General features: G+C 41.1%; 3 protein-coding genes across 3 annotated transcripts; 1 reads left to right on the plus strand and 2 right to left on the minus strand.

The window, feature by feature from the left end:
* Nucleotides 1-155: 155 nt before the first annotated feature.
* On the minus strand, nt 156-9,930 carry PVX_118345 (hypothetical protein, conserved; the record flags this gene model as incomplete). Its single annotated transcript, XM_001615912.1, has 3 exons — nt 9,826-9,930; nt 2,968-9,720; nt 156-2,913 (listed from the first exon to the last, which is right to left on the minus strand). The coding sequence occupies exons 2-3, from the start codon at nt 9,213-9,215 to the stop codon at nt 156-158; spliced, it is 9,006 nt and encodes a 3,001-aa protein (XP_001615962.1). The 5' UTR covers nt 9,216-9,720; nt 9,826-9,930.
* Nucleotides 9,931-10,464: 534 nt separating this feature from the next.
* On the plus strand, nt 10,465-12,460 carry PVX_118350 (hypothetical protein, conserved). Its single transcript, XM_001615913.1, has 2 exons — nt 10,465-10,750; nt 10,882-12,460. The coding sequence occupies exon 2, from the start codon at nt 10,943-10,945 to the stop codon at nt 12,236-12,238; it is 1,296 nt and encodes a 431-aa protein (XP_001615963.1). The 5' UTR covers nt 10,465-10,750; nt 10,882-10,942; the 3' UTR covers nt 12,239-12,460.
* A 2-nt stretch (nt 12,461-12,462) lies between these two features.
* On the minus strand, nt 12,463-20,434 carry PVX_118355 (hypothetical protein; the record flags this gene model as incomplete). Its single annotated transcript, XM_001615914.1, has 2 exons — nt 12,463-20,180; nt 20,379-20,434. 2 exons carry the CDS (start codon nt 20,432-20,434, stop codon nt 12,875-12,877), a joined length of 7,362 nt encoding a protein of 2,453 aa, XP_001615964.1. The 3' UTR covers nt 12,463-12,874.
* Between the last annotated feature and the right edge of the window lie 774 nt (nt 20,435-21,208).

Genomic DNA, 21,208 nt, shown 5'->3' on the forward strand with positions numbered 1-21,208 from the left:
TTACTTCTGCTTCGGGAAAGGAGCGCTTCCGTTAACGTTTAAAATGATTAAGGGGGTTAAGAAGGTTCCTTTCATTATGTTATGAACCTGTTTTGGTTATTGTTAGCAGAGGATTGGCCTGCATGTGTTGCGCTAAGGAATGGGTGACTCTGGGCTTACTTTTTGGCCTCCTCATTTTGTTCGCTCGTCTGTAGGTTTGTCTGTGGGGTTGTCTGTTGGTTTGCCTGTTGATTTTCCTGCAGGTTTGCGTCACCGTTGCCCTTTTCGGGCCTTTGGTCAGACGGTTCCTCCTTTTTATCTGGCTCCGCCGTGCCCGCATTTTCTTCGCTCTTCTCAGGGCCATTGGGTAAATTCTCCGGCTGCTGATCCGTTTGATCACCTGCCGTTTTCTCTTTCGCGCTGGGATCCGCACCGCCGTCTGGTGCCTCTGACTTAACGCTATATTTGGTCAACAACACATTTAGTAACTCTTCGAAGATATTTTTAAATTGCTCATTTTGGTTGTTATCTGTGTATAGTATGTAGTAAACGATGACGATGCTAATCCTCACGTTGACTTGCAATTTGGATATGTTTTTAAAAACTTCCTGGTCGCACTCGGGTAGGTTTTCCGCCTTTTCTGCAGCTTCCAGATTGTACGGTTTTAAGAGCTTCTTCTCCTCCTCATTTAGGAAAGAATAGCCATTTTTTATATGCCTAAAGCAGTTGACATGATGGTCCTTCAAGCAGAACGCATAGGACGATGAGACGTAGATAATATTTTTAATATTCTCGATAAAGGTCTCTTTGTAAATATTTAAAATTTTCTTCGCCTCTTCCTTAATCGTTAGCAGCGCGTGGTAGAAATGCTTCAAAAAGTAGAAGATGCAATTATTTTCACATGCCGTTTTGGTGACAATTTTATTGCACGACTTGTCGTGATTTAGGCAGAGCAAATCATACAGGTTGACGTCATTCGGTTCTTTGCAATCATTCGGTGAAGCAGAGTCGTTTTGGCCTTCACTGGGTTGGCAATGGTCGTTATGGAGTCCCTTCTTTCCTTCATCGCTGTGCTCGCACCCATCCCCCGCGAAATTCAGGAGCGAATGCAGGAAGGACAAAATGATGTGGCTCACGAAGCTTATGCTCATGCTTTTCCTGTAGCAGACGTTGTCGTAGCTTAGCATTTTCTTGGCGTACAAGTAGCTGAAGTAGTAATTATACTGCTTATGCAGCATGGTGTGTATATAATAATCATTGGCATAGTTGAACAAATTGGTTAGCACGTTTAGGTCTTGATCCACCGTCTCTATATTTTTGTAATTAACAATGCAGCCGCAGTTTTCGTATTCGTTTTGCTTCCACATTTTGTCCGAAATGTCGTTGTTCCTTTTGTTGTGCAGGTTGAAGTTGAGCAGGGCTTCCTTGCAGTAGTTGCTCTTCGCGTGCGCAGCTGCGTTTCGCTGCTCCTGCTGGCCACGCTGGGATTCGCTCGATTCGCCGTTCGGTTCGCGGTTGGCTTCACCGTTCGATTCGCCGTTCGATTCACTCTTCGCTCCACTGCTGGCTCCACTTTTCGGTCCACTTCTACCCCCCTTTTCGACCGACTCCCCCCCATGCGCACTTTTGCATATAAAGGGGAAGTAGTAGTTGTACGTGATGAGGGGCAGGATGATAAAGTTGCTTATCAAGTCTATCAGCTTTTCATCCCTATATACGTACTTGTCCTGTTTGGAATTTTTCTCGCTTTTGTTGTTGGTGCCACTCGCCGAATTGTCCCCACTGGGCCTTTTCACCTTTTTAAAAATATAATTCTCATTAAACAGAAACTGCTGCAGCTTTATGTAGGCTTCACTTCTGGTTCTCTTGGAGCTGAAGGAGCAGGCCAGAGACAGAACAAAACATATGAGCAGAAAAATGTACATTTTTTTCAACTCGATGATGTTTTCAAAAGCGATATTGTCCTTGTACTTTTTGCACAAACTGGAGTTGTAGTTTTCATTTTGGCAAGATCCCTCTGTTTCCTCCCCCTTGTTTGTTCTCTTCGAGTTGTTCATATACATGTAAGTACTTTTATAATATATGTTCGAAATAATGTGCAGGCACTCTGAATTGATAGAGGCGATATGTGCATTAATTTCTTCCTTCTTGTTATTAAAATATAGCAAATAGGGGAGAAGGGAGAGAATAATATTTTCGATATTAAAATTGTTCAATTTTAGCAGCACATTATTATTGTTAATAATGTTGTTAATACTTTCCGTGTAGATGGTTGCCTTTTCAATGTAAATGTAAATATCTTTATCATTCAACGAAATGTTTGTGTTGTTGGTATTTTTGTACAGAATATTGTTGGGCGTGATGAGCTGCAACATGTGCAGGTAGATGTTAATGATGCAGCTGTTTACATAAACGTTTTTAGAGATTTTCTCCAGCATGTAAATTATTTTGTCGATGAATCGGTAGAGAATATTCTTCTTCAGGAACTGTAAAATGTACATGAGGTATATGCCACAGAGGAAAAAAAATTTGCTGTTCTTTTCCCTAAGCTGTGCGTAGTTACTATCTGCGAAGATGTGCACACTGCTCGATTTGCTTGCTCCCCTTTTGCTCATCTTCTGCTTGTCGTCTTTGTATATACTAAAACAGATGTACGAAAAATTGATGATGCTCATGATGAGTTGCTCAATGAATAGCCAGTCCTCTTCCGCATCCGTCTTGGGAATTTTTATAAGAAATATGTTCTTTTCTATATCATTTATGGCTACCTTTTCCTCCTTGTAATGCAACTTTTTGTCGATATTTTCGAAATTCTCCTCGTAAATTTGGTAGGACAAATTGAGATCATTTGCGATGTCCTCTTCCGCCACAAATTTTATGTCTTCCATTTGGTAGTCCTTAAAAATGCTGTTATAAATGCTCACAAAGATGCTGCTGTCGTAGTTGATTAGGAGGAATTTATTCAGCAGGTTGAAGAAGTGCTCAAACGTCATTACGGTAATTTTTAGGTGCATAATGTACGTTTTTGTGTACAGGTTTATCTTAATTTTGTCCATCAGGAGCCCCTTTCCCTTATCCGTTAGGCTGCCCTTGCTTGGGTTGCTCCTCGGGTTGGGGCCCTCGAGCAGCATTTCGCTCGCGCTGTGGGTGTTCGCGGTGTGCGGATTTGCGGTGTGCATTTTCGCGGTGTGGGGTTCGCAATCCGCTTGGACGTTGTTACGCTCGTCGCAACTCGAATCGCTGCTGTCGCCCGAGCTGGCCTCGTCACAGGCATCCTCACAGGCGTCCTCACTGCCGCCATCGTCATCAACGGCGTAGGAGTAAATCTTATCAAATTCGTCCTTGTGTTTGCGCGGCTCGCCCCGTTCTTCTTGGGAGTCCCCCTTCAGCTGCTCAGCCCCATCTCCGTGGGTGCCACTTTCTTCAGCAGTTAGGTCATTCTTTCTTATAAAAAAGGAGTCGCTAGATATGTCGCTGAATTCTGAGTCGCTGGACGTGACGTTCGTCGAATTGTCCGTGTCGTAGATATTATTCAAAGTGAGGTCATACCGATTTTTTTTTTTTTTTTCATCATCCTCGTTCTTTGCCGCGCTCCTATGGGTGTGTCCCCTTAGAGATTCCTCCACAGGTAAATTTATTGGAGAGCTCATTTTTCCACACTTCTGTTGAGCCGCCCCCTCTTTGAATATCTTTGTAGCGGTCCTCCTGCCCATTCTGCATATCATGCTGTACAACACATAGGTGTAGTTAATTTTAAAATACATAATGTGAAAGAGCATTTGTGAGGTGAGCAGTTTCTCCTTCGTGTTGTAAAACAAATCGAAGGAGTTATCCGCGTTTATTAAAACTGGGTTGGAGTCATTAATACTTTCTTGGGCGTTATGAATTCCGGCGCTTTTATCATTTGTCATATAGTTGTGGTTGGCCATAATTTGCATTTTTAGGCTTGAGTTATGCAGATCGGTTCTGCTTCCCTGGTTGGCGTAGTGCTGTTCACTGTGCTTGGTAACTGAACATTTGATCATCAAAATTTTGATCAAATACACAAAACTGGTGATGTTCAAATTGGTAATCATATTGTTGTAAAAATCGTTTATGGTGAAAAAGTTGTAAATATCTAATTTTAATCTTTTATAAATTGTGACATTGTCTATGATGGAGCTGTTATCGACATTTTTGGGATCCACTTTAATATGCACATAGATGTGGTTGAGGTTATCTTCATCATTATCCTCTTCTTCCTCCTCATCATCATTATGTTCATCATCATCGTCTTCGTTTTCTTCATCCATCTGCTTCATTTCTGCACTAATTGTAGATATGCTTTTTTCCCTATGTGCATGTTCCTGCGTTTTGTCTTTTTTTTTCTTTTTCTTTTTATCTTCATCGAGTTTCTCAGAATAGCTTTCCCTAAATATGATGGACAAATTGGAATTTTCATTATTGCTATGTCTGGAGAAGAACATACTGCTAAATTCGTCAATCCATTTTGACTTGTTCATTTTTTTAATATTTTTTTTGAATATCAAAAATGGGTGCTGATAAATTTCTGTTATGCTTTTGTTGATATTATACGTCTCCACGCAGTTTCCCTTTTTGTACATTCTGTGGAGGAAATCCTTGTCGTTATTAAATTGGGTATTGTTTATATACATGTGGGGGTAAAAGAAAATGGGGACTAAATCTATGGTAATTAATTTGCAGAGAACATTTATGTATATTACCCACCCGTCTCGAAATAAATTGTGGCACCTTTTGATGAGATGAAATAAGAGGTACAGTAAAGACTGCGATTTTTGCGTCAAATAAAAATTGATGTATCTAAATATATAACAGAGCTTATTTATATTTTCTACATCATGGTAGTAGGCAAAATTTGTTATGGCCATTTTGAATATGCTCAGGCAATTTTCTGTCAAGTTGTAATCACTGGTACGTTTGAAAATTTCGAAAAAAATCGGAATGAAATTATTCTTAATTAACAATTTGTTAATGTCAAATTTGTAGAAGTATACCTCCTTTGCCTTAAATGAATGATAGTTTTTGTACTGCTCTTTCCTTTTTTCGAGCAACTTCCAGTACTGATTATCATTTGTGTAGGAGCTCTGCGTATTGGAGAACAGCTTAATTTCTTCATGCAGTATGCAGTTGTAGAGATTTTCCAAATATATTCTATCTACATTTTTGCCGTTATTTATTCCCCTGTTGTTTTTAATAAACTCTTCCAATTTCATTTTGTTCTTCACCTGGTTGTTGTGCAAATCTGTGTTTAACATAATGATCGAATAGGTTAATATGAAAATAACGTCGCTGTTTTCTACAATCACGTACTTCTTCTGCACTTCCTCTTCGCTCATCAGTTGTATTTTCTTCGAAATGGAGTGCACATTTCTGTGGATGTAATCATGCATGTCGACGTCTTTTTTTAGATTAATTTTTTCCTGCACATTGCTACGTTTCGAGGTGTTTTTTTTTTTTTTCTTCTTCTTTTCGGGGCTGCCTCTTTTACGCTCGCGCGGTGCGTCTCCATCTGTCTCCTTCAGTTCGCCGCTCTCACCTGGTTGGTTATTACTACGGTTGCTGTTGCCCACCCCTTCGTGCGAACTATCATTCAGGAAATCTATCAAGATGTACCTCTTCGTGTTGGCCAGCTCCTCATCCTTCAGTAAGCAGTCCACTTTGTCACCCTCTTGGCGGTAAACCCTATCTAAGTCTCCACAAATCGGATTGGAATAAAAAAAACACAAGCTGAAATGTTCTAATATCCTCTCGATTAGCTGCGCTTCCCCTGGTAACTTGAAACAGTGCAAGAACAGTCTCAACGAGGAGAGTAGCGACAAGTTGCAAAAATCAAACAGTCGCACGTAGCTCTTCAAAATGTTTATATTTTTTCTGTGCGAAATGTATTCCCCCACAAATTCTTTGTCTAGAAAGGGGTTATACCTCAGAAACTTCGCGATGGACTTCAAAAAGTGTGGATCCTCCATCAGGTTCCTTTGAGCGATACTAACAACGCTGTTTCGTTTCGTGACACTTTGTGAGCCGCTGTTCTCCGTGTGGGCAACGTCCGCCCTGTTCGCATCGCTGGGCCTTCTCTGCTTCCCGCTTTCTGCCTCTACACCGTTTTCTCCATTTCTGGGGTGCACGTCATCCGAATGCACCTCCGCCGTTTGGGTTTCCCCCGCGTTGGCGTCATAGCCCGCCCCTCCGCGCGTACTTACGTTTGCATTTTCGCCTCCTGACAATTCGACATGGGAGTGGGTCTCCCTCTTCTCGTCCCTTACGTTGCTGTTATCCCTCCCTCCACTGGGACAACTGCTGCCTAGTGGTGCCTCACCGGTATGGTCTTCAACAAACTGTTCCGCTGCATCTTTTATTAAGTCACCATTGAATTGGTCTATTGCAGAATGGACGTTGCTGCGACCAGAGTTGGGTCCCTTCTCGGCACTTCTCACATCACTGGGGTTATGCGATTTGGGGCTTGCGCCATCGTCACTATTTTTGGAAGCAGCCAAATGCGGCTTTCCATGAGCTTTATCACTGTTAAACTTGTCTGCGTCCATCTCCCTGGAGGCATGGGACTTCTCATCATAAGACTGGTTCGAATGAACAATGAGCTGTTCATGTTTATCTGCCATTAGCGAATCGAGAATAGAATCATTTCTATCCACTTGACTGAGGGTGTCCACCGTTTGGATCATTTTCATTTTGATTAACTCATCGATGGATTTATTTTTTAGTGTGTTAAAAATGGTTGCCGATTTTTTTAAAATTTCTTTTCTTATTTTTTTTTTCCTCATCAAATGTTCCTTATTTTTGATGTAGTCCACTTTTATAGACTCCTTAACATGTTCGAAAAGCAAAATGGAGCAAAGGAGGACATACCTTTTGTCCTTACTTGATGTGAGAAAGTTGAGGGAGTACAGTTCATTCATGTTGCTTTTTTTTGGTTCCTGTTTTTCTGGAGCATTTTCGGTGCCTTCTCCATGCTTAGCGGGATTTTTTTTACCATCATTTGGCTGAATCACTTCATCTTTTTTTTTTTTCCCCTTGGAGGATTCGTTGGAGGAGTCTAACGCGGTTGAGCTTTTATTGCCCCCACTTTCATCCTTCAGTAGATGTTTTTTTTTTTTTTTTTGTATTTTTCTCTTCTCGTGAAACTTCTCCCTCCAGTTTCTACTTCCAGATGTGCCTCTCAGCAACTCGATTTTCCCAGAATGGATAACATAGCCAAAAATATCTGCGTATAAATCGTTTCTGAATTCACTTATGAGCTGATTTGTGTATCCGCCTATATCGCCCATTCGACTGTTCGGATCGTTCAATACGTTGCTGCCACTTCTGTTGCTGCTCACAGCTGAGGAGGTGGCACAAGTTCCCAAGCAGGGGATTATTATGTGCAAGATGTTCTTTACCATCTTAAAAATGACTTCATTTATAATGGTCGTATTGTGAATAAAATTTATGCACAAATCGAGTACGGCTTTTATGAAATTTTCCAGCAGGTCAGATGCGTACAAATTAACATCATGGTTGTAATATATTTCAAAAAGGACATTTTCAAGACAAAAATAGGACAAAGTTAGCAAGGCAGTTTCTGTAACATTTTTGGAAGAGCTCTTCTTCAGTATGCTTAATAATATATTAATAAACACTTCGTTGTAAATGCAAAAGTGTTTCTTATAAAGGATAAAAATGTTTATATAGGTCCTCATGGACCTGCACATGAGGATATAGGACGATGAGGTGATGTGCAGAAATAGGCTCCTTATTATGTGGGACAGAGCGTCAAAGTTTTTGTTTATCAGGGCGTATCCGCAAGTTTCCAGAAGAATGTTCAGCAATCTGAAGGAGAGCACATTAATGCACTCCATATTGTCGTTCGAAATTTCATTTTCAAACAAGTCATTATACAGGGCAATGCACTCCTTCGTTTTTAACAAATCCTCGACGAACTTATTTTTGTTGCTATTCATTAGTATCAGAATGATGGTTAACAAATCGTGTATGAAGTCGTCATCTGGGAGGCCCGCGGCATTCGCGCAGGCGTTGCTGGATTGGTTTGCACACGCGTTGCTCGATTGGTTTATGCAAGCACTGCTAGCATGGTTTGCGTACCTATCGCTAGGCTCATTCGTGCTGACGTTGCTCGGTGCGTTGGCAGCAGCGCTGATGACGCTGCTCATACTGGCGCTGCCCGCGCTACTAGTCAGATTATTCATTACAATGTAGAAAATGTTTTTCAAGATGGATTCACAATTGCCCTTAAACAACAGGGAATACTTATTATTCTTGTATATTTTAAAAATGTAGCAAATGATTTTTATAATATTTTTCCTATCAACAACTTTGATGGCATTACACAGTATATTATTAAACAAAATGATGGTGTCGTAGAGTATAATTTCTTCATGGTTAATATTGTTGTAGTTGATAGGTGCACACAGTAACGTTTCTATGCTCACGTTAATGATGTTATTCCCTTTGTTAATTAAAAAATCGGGGTTTTCTTCCTTCTTATGAGGAAATTTTTTGGTTAACTTATAATTTTTTGAAAAAAAATGATATTTTTTTTTCTTCGGGATTTTTTCACTCATCTTGGATGACAGCACCTCGCCATCATCATGCTTTTCTTCACCCACTTTGAGATGACCATTTTCGTGTGCATCGTTTAGTGCCTTCTTATTTAAATGCCCATTCTGATTATTCCTCACATCGTGATCGTTGTCGATGGAGATGTACGACTCCTGTTTTTGGGAAATATTTTCATCATACGTCTTTTCATTGAAATAGCCACTGTTATACTTTAATATGTGGTCCAAGGAATGTAAAGCGTTCAATTTTATTTTGTAAAAAATGTTATTATTTCTTATAATGTTTAAAAAGGGGGCTATATGATATATATCTAGCTTATTATTAAATTCGTGTATGTCTATTTCTTCCTTCAAGCTGTTGGTCAAATTGCTGATGCTGTTGTACAGGATGAACAGTGCGTCTACGATGCTGGAGTCTAAATTTTTATTATACTCATGCTTTTTAATAACCGACAGTACGTTTATTATTTCATTTTTTATGATGGTGAAAATGTTTAATCTTGTCAATTCGTCATGTAGAAATTCGGGGTTTAGGTATTCTATTCCGAAGTTTTTTCTATCGTCCTCATTGTATTCATACGTGTGTTTGAAGCATAGAAATTTCTCCATTTTTTTTTTTTCGTAATATTTGTTGTACTCCATTTTTCGCGAAGAGGGGTGTGTGCAAATCTGTTACATTTCTATCAGGGGGGTAACTATTCCTTTTACCTTTTAATCAATCGCTGACGAATTGTCGTGAACAAAACTGCGTAACTGCTCAGGATGGGGTTCTCCAAGCTGCACAGCTGGGTGGAGAAGCAAGCGACTGGGTTGCCCCTTAACTGGTGCTACGCACGTTATATGCATACACAACATATGCATACGCGTATTCACGCTCGTACTGTTATCCCCCCACGGGGATTTTCCCCTTCCATTTATTCTTTTGCGCAGCCACGATACGACAGCTTACACGCGCAATTGTCGCTCCTTCGAAGACGTGAAAATGTTATATACACACATTCGCAATCTTTTGATGAATTCAAAATTGGATTTTTTTTTTTTTTCCTTCCCAACACAAAAAAATGTGTCACTCATTTGAGCCTACGTAACACTTCTTCCCATTTAAAAGGTTCTGCATACTTTACATTCCAAAGTGCAGATTATTCTGCTGAGAAAAAAAAGAAAAAGGTTAGAACAGAATGACTACCCAGGGTATGCTTCAGAAAAAGGGGCATACAAATGTAATATACACTTTTCGTGTACAACTGGGCACCTTATCTCCTTCACTGATTTGGGAAGATAAATTGGGCGAAAATTTTCACAAGGGAAAAATTCAAAAGAGCGAAACAAGGAAAGAGTAGAGCATGAAGCGTAAAAGAAAAAAAAATTGTGATATTGTCATATAAAACAAGGGTTTAAAAAAAAAAAAAGTTTCCTACCGAAATGTGAGGGAACAAATTTTTTTTTTTTTTTAAACTACGCATAAGGGTAAAAAAGGGCCTTGCAAATCAGAAAGGGAAGAAAAAAAAGGGTATACATTTGACAAGAAAATGGAAAGGAGCTGGGATTACACGTAATGTATGCATAAGCGCAAAAACGTTTGGATGCCTACCGACTGTTTTTTTTTTTTTACTAACATGTATTGTAATATGCGCCATGAGCGTGGCACAAATGACCCCTACGATGAAAAAAAAAACATTTCGTTGCAAGGGCGTTTTTCCTCTGCGATTAGCTCCCCCCTCTTTTTTCAATATCGTCGGCTAAAAGGGAAGCAAATTGAGAAAGGCTACTCGCATTACGCTATGTTCTTAAAGCGAGTAGGATGAAATTCAGTTGAGTTATTCAAAAAAAGGTGGCAAAAAAGCACTTTTCTGACAAAACGAATTTTTTATTATTTTTTTTTTTTTTTTTTGGACTACACCCTCTACCGCTTTTTGTCGTACACTTAACTCAAATTGCACCGGCAAAAATGGGAAGAGGTCCTACGTCCCATTAAAGCGCTACAAATGTTTGCAAAAAAGAGTATTACACAATAAATATATCCATATGGAACAGTTTAATTTTTGTGATGCGTAAAAATGGGCAGTTCATCCCTTCTACACTTTAAGGTTAAGGAGCGTGTTACCGGCAGTGCGGTTGATTGCGCTTTTTACAAACACACGGATTTGCCTACACTATGAAAAAAATTGCCTAACAGTGTAAGAGATGTTTTCGTTGTAAGGTTAATATTGGGCACGCATTGTTCACAGAGCGATCCATTTTTTTAGTGCTTTATTTCCCCCTATTTGTGGTACATTTGGGGGGCTTCCACCATTCACCGTTTTTTCAGTGTAAGCTGATCCGCGGTCCCCCCAGATGTAACGTGTGTAAGGAGCGCCTGCCAAAAATGCATGCACATATGTGTACGCACCAACTGGTTATCCCCCCAAGACGCACTGCTTATGGCACACCTCGACAGGATGAGGATGCCCCAGTTTGAACGCCTAAAGCGCTTCCAATGGGCGAGAACAAAAAGCCAGTTCAGCAGCGCCAAATCGGCGCTATCGAGTGAAAATCTGAAAAAAATAAAAGACCTCCGAAAAATCACAAACTTGTCGGTAGGCATATGTAAAAATATTCTGAACAAAAATGAGTATAACATTGAGAGAAGTGTTAATTATATTTTTCAAAATTTTAATAAAAGTTACGAAAAAGAGGCGAAGTTAACAGAAGGGTACTACTGCTTATCGTCCAGGGGAAACTGCACAGCGATAGCAGAGCTGAACAGCTACAACGACTTAGTAGCGGAGAATATACATTTTAAAGAGCTGTTAATTAACTTGTGTAACAAATTAATTGGAGATAATGTAACTAGAAAAGTAGGGCAGATAAATTTGGACGAAGAAATGCTGTCTCATTATTTGCCCCTTTTCTATGATGAAAACAAAATGGACGTTGACAAATTGCTAAACCGTGTGGAATTTAAAGATATTTTTAAGCATATATATTTTAACAGGACCATAGGGCAGCTTATCAACTACACATCGTACATTTTAAATGACCATATTTTTTTAAGCAAATATTTGCTCCTTAATTTAGACCATCTGAAGAGTTGTCACCTAAATGTGCACATCATTAGAAAGAGCTATCATCATAAAGAAACCAAAATTGACAACTTTGTTTTATGCAAAGGTTTTTCCTTTTCATTTTTGTTTATTAAATCTGATGAAGTTATCCCAGAAAGGGTTGAACTGATCTTAGAAAAATTCGCTTCACTTGTATGTGTGAACATATTGATATATAAATCGAAGCGATGTTCCAGCGCAAACCAGTTTGACATTCGTGGCTGCTTCTATGTCAATCACGTTGGGCGTTCCGCTAATGAGTTGGGGCAAAATGGAGGTAACGCTTCTTCGCAGAGGGGCAGCCAAATGGGCAGCACGAAAGGGAATGCTATGAAGCGAGAAGGAGCTGCCCATGAAGAGAGTGGCGCCGACGAGCACGACGACTTTCTGCAAAAAAAGGTGCAATCGTTCTGCATACTACGTGAGTACATAGAAAAAATGGATCACAAACTGTTAAAAAGTATTCCAAAAGGAGATGTAACATTTTCAGAAATGATTAAACTTATGGAGGAAGAATTCAAGATGAAAATTTTTGTGAAAATTGTGTACTCTGTGCTTAATGAGGACATGCTCATTTTGTAATTACCCTGGGGCGACCTCGCACCGGCGGATTAGCAAGTTCGCGATTTGTGTACTATTTTGGTTCTCACGCGTTAAAATGTGTGCGCATGTGTGCAAAGCTTCTATAGTTATAAAACGCGTCAGTTTTGAGGGCTACCCCCCTTCTTTGTAGAGCCATTCTTTAATAAGAAACTGCGCTCTGTTACTACATAGGAATAGAAAAATAGACAACATGTTGGTGCCTAAATTGTTGCTTCACGTGGGGCTCTTTAAACGAAAGTGCGCGCTTCTTTCGTTCGGTTGTATCTCCTGCGGGCGATTTAAATATAGTTGTGAAGATTAGTCTGAGTAGGGTTGGCCATCCATCACTTGTGAATCACCTCACCGGCAAAGGCTCTTTTTTTTTTTTGCCAAATTGTGCCGCTTTTTATCTCGTCCCGCATGGCTCCATCGACGTGATCACCAAACGGCGAATAGTCGTTCTCACTGAAGGTGATAAATAAATTATTCTCTCTTAAACGGTACTTTCTCGGGCACCAGTTTGTGCCATTTAGATGCCGATACGCTTTTACGTTCCCTTGCACCCATAAGGAATGGAGCGAGTTATTTTTTTTTGTCTAAAAATTCGTTGCTAGGTTTGTTGCCCTAATCGTTTCTTCAGTTTGGCAATTCCGTTGGGAGGCCATTTCTGACACGCATGTTGCTTAATTGGATGTTTTGCGGGTTTGAAAAAATTCTTTGGACCGAGTGGTGCACGGCTTCCAACCTGTCATCCGACCTGCCACCCAAATATATATTGTTCCCGCTCGCGGAACAGCTTTTTTTTAATGTTTGCCTTTTCTTTTCGCACCCTTTAGTTGTGCCTCTTTCGTTTGTTTTTGTTTTCTCCACATTTTCACCATCCGTTTTGTCACTTTTTATTGGCAACTCCGCCGCGTTCTGTGCCACCCTGCTCATCTTGTTCAACGTGACGGCGTCTGCATCATCATCATCCTCATTAGCATCCTCCTCCTCATCACCCTCATCATCACCCCGATCATGTGTGTGTTCAAATTGGCGCCCTTCGGTTGCGCCCATCTGGTCGAATTTACCCCGTCCCTGTGTTGTCATTTCGTTGTCTACCTCGTAGGTGTGCACTACGTTTTGGCCCCTGCTTCTAGGGCTTTTGCTGCCAATAGCTTCGCTGCTGTCGCTGTCGCTGCCGCGGCTACTTTTCCGGTGGACCTCCTCGAAAGGGAACAGACCCGAATCTATGTTGCTGCCAGGTGGACCGTTCCCAATCGTGTCATCAAAAATGGCAAAACCGCGGGGATAACTTAAATTTCTGTTGTGAAAAGAAAGCGCTTGCTTTTCGGAGCCACACTTGGCAAACTGGGGAAGGCCATCAATTCCGCAGTTTGCAGCAGAAGAGTAGCTTTCGGCAAAAGAGGAGTTTTCGCCGAGGACATTTCCACTTTGACTTTTTCTTCCGCTTTGGTAGGCACCCTTTTTCAGAACATCACTGTTTAGCGATGAATCCGTTCGGGTGGGGGTGGCAAACTGACTGCTCCCAGAGCCAGTAACGTCAAGTGCATTTTCGAATTTCTCCGTGTCTAAAAGGTTTACAGCATCCGCTGCAGTGTGAGGGATATATTTTTTACCCTCCTTTAACTTGCCTCCAAAATACTCCCCCTTTAGTGTGCCAACCTGCTCCCCACTTTTCACCCCATCGTTGTATTTACTTAGCGTTTTTATTTTATGTTTGCAAATCGCACAGGTGTATTTTTCTCTCCTGATGGATTCGTTTATCGACGAGTTTAGAACGTCCCTATCGTGACGATTTTCCAATTTGAATAAATACTTATCACAGAATAGGCACTGTATATAGTTCACATCGTTTGAAATGTATTCATTCCATTTTTTTATTTTCTCAATAATTTGATCTAACTTATTTGTGTTGACAAAATTGTGGACGGTACTATCGCAGTTGCTGCTCCCTCTTACGGCCCAATCGTGGTCTGCAAAATTGAAGCTTTGAGAAAAGCTGTTCGAGTGGTAAAAATCGCTAAAATGGGAGTGGTTAAAATGGGAGTGATTAAAATGGGAGTGGTCAAAATGGTCGTTTATTTTTTCGTTGTACTTCGTATTCACCGTATGGTCGTCACTGATGAGGGCGTTGCCTCTCTCGCCAGGGCTGACCATCCGTGGGGACTCTTCCTTTTGCGTCGTGTATGCCTCTGCCTGAATTGTCCCCTTTTGGGGGGTGCTCGAGGAGGGGTTCCAATTAAGAGGCGTGTCTCCGTATATATGCTCACCGATATATTTTGATTTTCTCAAACTGTCTTTTTCGTTGCATGAAGGGAAAAGGTAATTTTCCTCCCTCTTTCCGTTTAACGAATTGGTGAAATTTGAGTATTCCTCTGGATTATAATCACCTCTTTTTAGTTCCTCCCATTTTGCCTTTATCCCACTTTGGCTTACGCTCCGATGAGTGTTGAACGGTTTGGAATTTTCTTCCCCCATGACTCTGTCGAGTGTGTCCTGCAAATCATCGAAGAAATTGGAACTTTCCCTCTTTTCGAAATTGATATGTTCGTCCAGATTGTAATTTTCCCTTTTATAGTGACAGTTTGATTCATCGAAAGGTGGACTTAACTGTCCGTTCTGTTGACCATTTTGTGAGAGGCACTTCGTCTCGCTAACTCCTTTGCGGTGTCTTCCAATCTGATTCATTTGCGTTGCATGTGTCTCACCTTGTGTTAGCTTCTTTTCTGGGGAGTCCCCTTTTTTTTCCTTCCCCAACCAGTGTGCGTTTTGAATGGGCGTGTTTTCATTTTCGTCCCTCTCAGCATGTGGAATGTTATTTGCTTTTTTTTTTTTTTTCTTCAATTTTGCTCCTACATACCCTGAGTGACTGTCACCATTGGTGAGCAAGTCTACATAGTACTTTTCCACCACATCAGCCGTAGCGCTGCTATCCCCATTGTGTTCTCGCGCTTCGTTAAAATTGTCTACCCGTAACTTGGACAGGTTGTCGTTTCCATTTTGCGCTTCTTCATCGTTAATTGCGTTGGAGTGTTTTTCGTATGATTCCTCTTTTGCGTGTTCTTCCCCTTTTTTGCGTTCTTCCCCTTTTTTGCGTTCTCCCCCTTTTTTGCGTTCTTCCCCTTTTTTGCGTTCTCCCCCTTTTTTGCGTTCTTCCCCTTTTTTGCGTTCTTCCCCTTTTTTGCGTCCTTCCCCTTTTTGGCAACCTTTGCTCGTTCCAACACTTCCCTGCGCAATCTTCCCTCTGCTTATACACAGTGAGTTTACAATTTGGTCGTAGGAGCAATTTAGCTGGTACATATTTTTGCTTTTCCCCAAGCTGTCATTCGTGTTACTATTATTTCCGTAAACATTGATATAGCATTCGCTTCGTGGGGGATACTCCTCGGTGCGTCCCCCATTTGGGAAGCTCAGCCATTCTGCATGCCCCCGCCCGCTTCTACACTTATCACTCACGTTAAAATGCGTGCTGAGTTGTTCTACAGTGATTGAATTTGTCAGATGATTGTTTTCATTTGGCGAGGCCAAATTCTCCTTTTTTGAGCCTCCTATGTGGTGCCTCATTCGCGTGAGGTGTTTTTCAAACGGGTAATTTTGCTCACCTACTAGTTTACCACTTAAAGTAGACCTGTTTTTAACGCCCAACGAATTTATCGATTTAGCTGACCGCATGCAGCCTTTCCCTCCTGCAGTATTATCATACAGTTGTTTTTGCTTATCCTTATCGATTAACAAATTAGGACTTACGTGATAAGTATTGGCTGCGTTTAAACTTATGTCCACTTGATGCAATGACCTACTCGTGGGGATCTCCTTTTTAAGGGGATTGTTTTTCCCCCCCGTTTGTGTAATATACGTTGATGTGGTGGTAGCCCACTTGGAGTTAGCCATTCGGTGGGCAGATCTCTCACTTGTGGCTTCTTCTCCGTTGTGGTTTCCTCTCCATATGGTGCCACACAAATCGGGGGTGCTTTTCTGATTCCACCTCAAATTGGTCGAAGCGAAACTGTCACTCTCTTTCTTAGGGGTGTATTTTCCCCCACCGCAGGGGGTGCTATTAATAGGGTGTTTCGTCACACTCTTAGTAAAATGCGCAGAGAGGAGTGATTCTCCTGCGAAAAAAGGGCTACAACTGATGTGGCTAAAATTCGAGTTCGTTCTTGTTACAAGAAAATCATTTCCACAAATAGGGGTCTGCCTAGTGAATATTTTCCTCTCTTTATTTTCCCTATCCGTTGGGACAGGCCGATTTGTCTTATTGCATTCCCCCACTGCGTACCCATCTGCACAATTTAAATAATTGCCGCATTCTCTTTGCTCAATTTTTTGTGCATGTTCATAATTTGGGTCTCCTGCTCGATTGGGCGCATTGCCAAACCTTTTACGAAAATTGCCTCTTCCTTTTGCACGCAAAACGTAGCAATAAAAGGTGTTCGCTTTGAAGTGGTGCAAACATTGCTTGTAATTGAAAAGAGAGAGGGGCCCTTTAAAGTGAAATTCTCCTTTATCATAAAGGGGCAAGCCATTTGGTGCTGCACATTTTAAACCCCTTAAGAGATAATTCGAAATGGCGCTATGATGTCCTCCCGATTTAGTCCAATTGTGTAGGAGATATTTAGACACCTTAATTCTGTAGAGCAGCTCGTACCTAGAATGTTTTTTTGCACAGTGGTCTTCCTTAAAACTTCCACTTTTTCGCACAAGTACTTTTTTATTCATTGCTTCACACATGGAAGCTTCTTTGCGCGTTCGCTTTGTCATTGTTGAGCCCCTCCAAGAAGGGGGGGTTCTTTTTCTCATCCTCATATGGTTCATTTCTTCGGCACCATTACGCAGATTGGTCATGTCTGCGCGTTGGAAAGGACAATCCGGTTGGTTACTTTCCACCGAGTTGTCTTTGCAAAAGAACTCGCTCCCATTTGCGGAACGATCGCTTGATGGACTTTTCGCGAAGGGAGGAGCTTCTCTCCTAGTGATGCTATTGTTTTTTCGCAAACATTTCTTCTCACTTTGATTTAGATAATATTCAATTCGTTTGATTCTTTTGTCTGTTTGAACGCAAAGTTGGTGCACATCTGCGTCGTCTTTGTTTAGATGATAAATAAAATTTTCTTTTCCCTTTCCGCAATCGCATTTTTTAATCTGATTCGTTGAAACGGCTTCCTCATCGCTCGAATTGTGTAACTTATTTTTTTCCACCATGCAGTTATTTATCCTTTGCACAAGTTCGTTAATTAAGAAGTTGTCTCCTTCGCAACCCTCATGTGTGGAAGTGCCCTCGGCTGGATCGCCGTTCTTCACTTCTTCTAACTCTTGAGCATTTTTTCTGACGTAGTCCCTCAGCCTGCTTAAATAATTATATTCCTCCTGCAGGAGGAAGTTCAGTTTATGTTTATATCGAGTGTAGAAGGATAGTATTTCTTGGAGGATGTGTTTCTTTCCCCGGTCGTTGCCTTGTCGATCAGTGCGCACATCCCCGTGCGCGTCATCTTGCGCGTCATCATGTGTGCCATCATGTGTGTCATCATGCAGGTCGGCACTTATGCAATTTGCATGTCCCTTTTTGCGCTGCTTTCCAAGCTCTATGTTTTCCCCTTCATGTGGCAATTCGGACCCTTTCCTACTTAGCTTAACTGCATTGGAGTCCTTCCGTATGTCATTTGTGCCTCTTTCTGCTACTGTTCTATGGCCCTTAATGGAGGTGTTCCCTCTTCTTAACTTCTCAGTTGGTTCGTCGAAGTCTACAGCAAGCGCTCCTCCATAGGGGGTGTTACTTATGGTGTTGCTTCTGCTTAGTGTGTTTCCCGTTGCATGGCTTAAAAGATAAGCAATTTCACCGTTTGAGTTGTTTAAGTTTGCTTCTCTTTTCGCTGCAGAATTGGATGAAGTCCGTTCCTTTTCAATTCTTCCATCTCGTATTTTTATTTTACTTCCCCCTGTGTTTTTCCACATTTCTGCGTCTACACATGTGTTGTGTGTTTTGCTTTCACCTTTGGGGGAAGACCCTTCGGCTTTCACTTCGTACATTAGATCACCTGCTTTGCCATTTGTGGTTAGTCTCTCCCTATGTGTGTCGCAACTATTAAGGGGGGGTATTCCATAGTCGCTCATTTTATGCAAGTCTTTTTCAGCGAGGCAACTTTTGTTGTTTTCTTTAACGTGGCTTGAGTTCCTTTCATCATCATTGTTGGAGTTACTTTCGTGGTTCTTCCATTCGTTCTCACACGGTGTGGCCATTTCGTGGTATAACTGATCACCTTTCCAATTGTTTGAGTTTTCTCTGGTGTGTTCAATGGACCTAATGGGTGAACAGCTATGGCAGTCCTTTACGCTGTTGACATATTCACTTCGGGGGTTAGGAGACTCCTCTTCGAGTGTATGAATCCCTCCCCGTGTTGCACGCATACGCTTTTCTATCTTCTTTTTGGCAAAAATTGCCATGTTTATTTTTTTCCTCTTCTTTTTTACCACTAAGAGTTGGAATTTCTTACCGCCTGAGTTGTCACATTTGGGGAAATGGTGTCCCCCCATTGGGTGGTCAATTAAATGAAGTCTGCGATGGGGTGACTTGTATTTTGATGCCCTTCTGGGGGGTGTATAACCATTTCGGAAAATGTCTCTACAGGTGTGACTGCGTTTATTTTTAAGATTACCAAATTTGTTATCCCCACTGTTGGCTGATTTTTTTTTTTCTTTTTTTTTCCCATTATTGTGGTTACGTCTCCTACCCCTTTTGTCGTCACTGACTTGTTCGCACATTTTGTTCTTTTGCTTAGCAGCGCTGAGGCTTCTTTTACCTTTTTTGTAATTACTACTACTTGGCACAGAAAAATTGCTGCTACAGGAGCGTATGTAATATTGACCGTGTGACGTATTGCCTCTGCTGCTACAGGAGCGTATGTAGTGTTGACCTTGTGATTTGTTGCCGCTGCTGCTACTACGACTGCTTCTTTCCTCCCCCATAACGGATGGGTTTTCAAATTGGCGGTAAGTGTGTTCATTTCGGTACCCCTTTTGTGGGGGCGCATTACCCCGTTTAGTGAAATAATGGGGAGTATTTCCTCGTTCTGCATTTATTAAATCATTTTGATTAATCCTGTTGGAGGGGCATCCCTTCTGGTTCTGCCTACTCCTGTGGGCTGTCCCTTTTGCGACTCTGTCTTGGCCATTTTGGTAGGGGGGATCCAACCTTTGCATTTTCGTATGCTCTTTTCTTTTCTCCCTTTCTTCGATTTTATCATCTACTTCGCCCCCTAAACCGTTTTTAAAACTTTCGCCTTTACAACTGTGGTGCATATTATAACATTCGACGGCGTTGTCTTGAAAGGGGGAAAAGGACGCGTGTTCCTTCCCAAAACTTCTAGTCTTGATTTTCAAAGTGGCACATGTCTTCTTCTTATCATTTAGAACTTTCCTAAATTCGATTAACGATTCTGTTAGTTGGTCTTTATTTTCTTCATTCGCATTTTTTCCTTTTACATGTTCATTTTGGTTCCCTAAATTGTTTTTCAATTTTTTGAGTTGTTCACTTTTGCTTTTTAATTTTTCATTTTTACTTTTTATACTTTCTCTTTCAACTGTTTTAAAAATCCTTTGGAAAAGTTCATTTTCTTTGATGCTTGACAAATCGAACTTGGCGCTGGTGGGGGGGTCCCATTTGAGTGCCTTAATATCTTTACTACCATCGAACGTAGTTTTTTTACATTTTTGGGACAAGCTGGATGGACCTTTCCCGACATCGTTCTTCTTCTGCCTAAAGCTGCACCATTTGTCCTTCTCGCTTGCATTTCGCCTGGAACCAACTGACGTGATGGTTAACTTTTCTACCTTTTGATTGACGTCATCTTTACGAATGGAACTGTCCGCGCTTCTCTCCTTTGCCCCATAATTTTGTATTTTCCTGATGTTCTTTTTAGATTGGGCTAGCTCATTTACAAGGCTGCAAAAAAAAAAGGGAGGGATAATTCACACACGCATCATATTTTGCCTGCAGGTGTGTAGACGCAGCAGGGGAAGCATTGCACAAAAGTGTGTACCCCCTCTTGTGGGCAGTTTACACGTTGACGCGTTAGCTACGCGGCATTTGTGGGAATGGCTGTGTCTATATGTATGCGCGCACTTGGCGCGTGTTGCCTACTTTTCCAAGTTTTTGTCTTCCGCTGGAACGAGCGAAAAGAACTTCTGTATGAGCATGTTACATGGGTGTGTGTGTGCACAGGTGCTAAATTAGCTCAAAGGGGTTACTGCAAAGTTGGAGGGACGACTGGTCAGTGTTGCCCCTTTGCGTTTTATTTCTCTACTTTAGTTATTGCATATATGTATATTTTTTTTTTCATGGTCTTTTACTTTTTTTTTTTTACTTTCGAGATAATTCGCCTCGCACACATTAAATTTGCGCTTGGCTGACCCAACTTTAACCATGCCCTGAGATTTACAAACCTGTCGTTACGCAATTCGCATTCCTTTTTGTAATTTTTTCCCCCCGTAGCGCATTGCATACACGAATGCGCCGCTTTAAATCTTATGTGCATGCCCTAGTTGCAAAGAGAACTTTGCATTTAGCCATGCGCAATTTTGCCGCCACACGAATGTTTTATTGAACTTTACACAGGTTAACCCCAAACCATTTTAAGTAAAATTTTTCAATTAAATTTTATCACCAGTTAAGGAACATGTGAGCTGTTCAACTGGGGAAATTTAGCCATACAAAAAAAAAAAAAAAAAAAAAGTGCGACACACGCTTTTCTGGGCGCTCCTTACAGCACGTGCAAATTTTACACGTAATGCCTGCCCTGCAGTAGAGAAAGCAAAATTGTAAATATAACAAGGACAGTGTAAGTACGCGCAAACATTATAGAGAGAAGATTCCTGTATACACACGCGCATGCTTTTTTTGATGCGCTTAATATACCCATTTGGAGGAAAAAAAAACACACATACTCGAGTTACACCTACGCTGAAGTGGAG

This window comes from Plasmodium vivax, chromosome 12 (assembly GCF_000002415.2).
Source record: "Plasmodium vivax chromosome 12, whole genome shotgun sequence".
Classification (NCBI taxonomy): domain Eukaryota; phylum Apicomplexa; class Aconoidasida; order Haemosporida; family Plasmodiidae; genus Plasmodium; species Plasmodium vivax.

What these genes read in the sequence shown, in the direction of transcription:
- PVX_118350 (XM_001615913.1), top strand. Translation starts at nt 10,943, where the DNA reads ATGCACATATGTGTACGCACCAACTGGTTATCCCCCCAAGACGCACTG.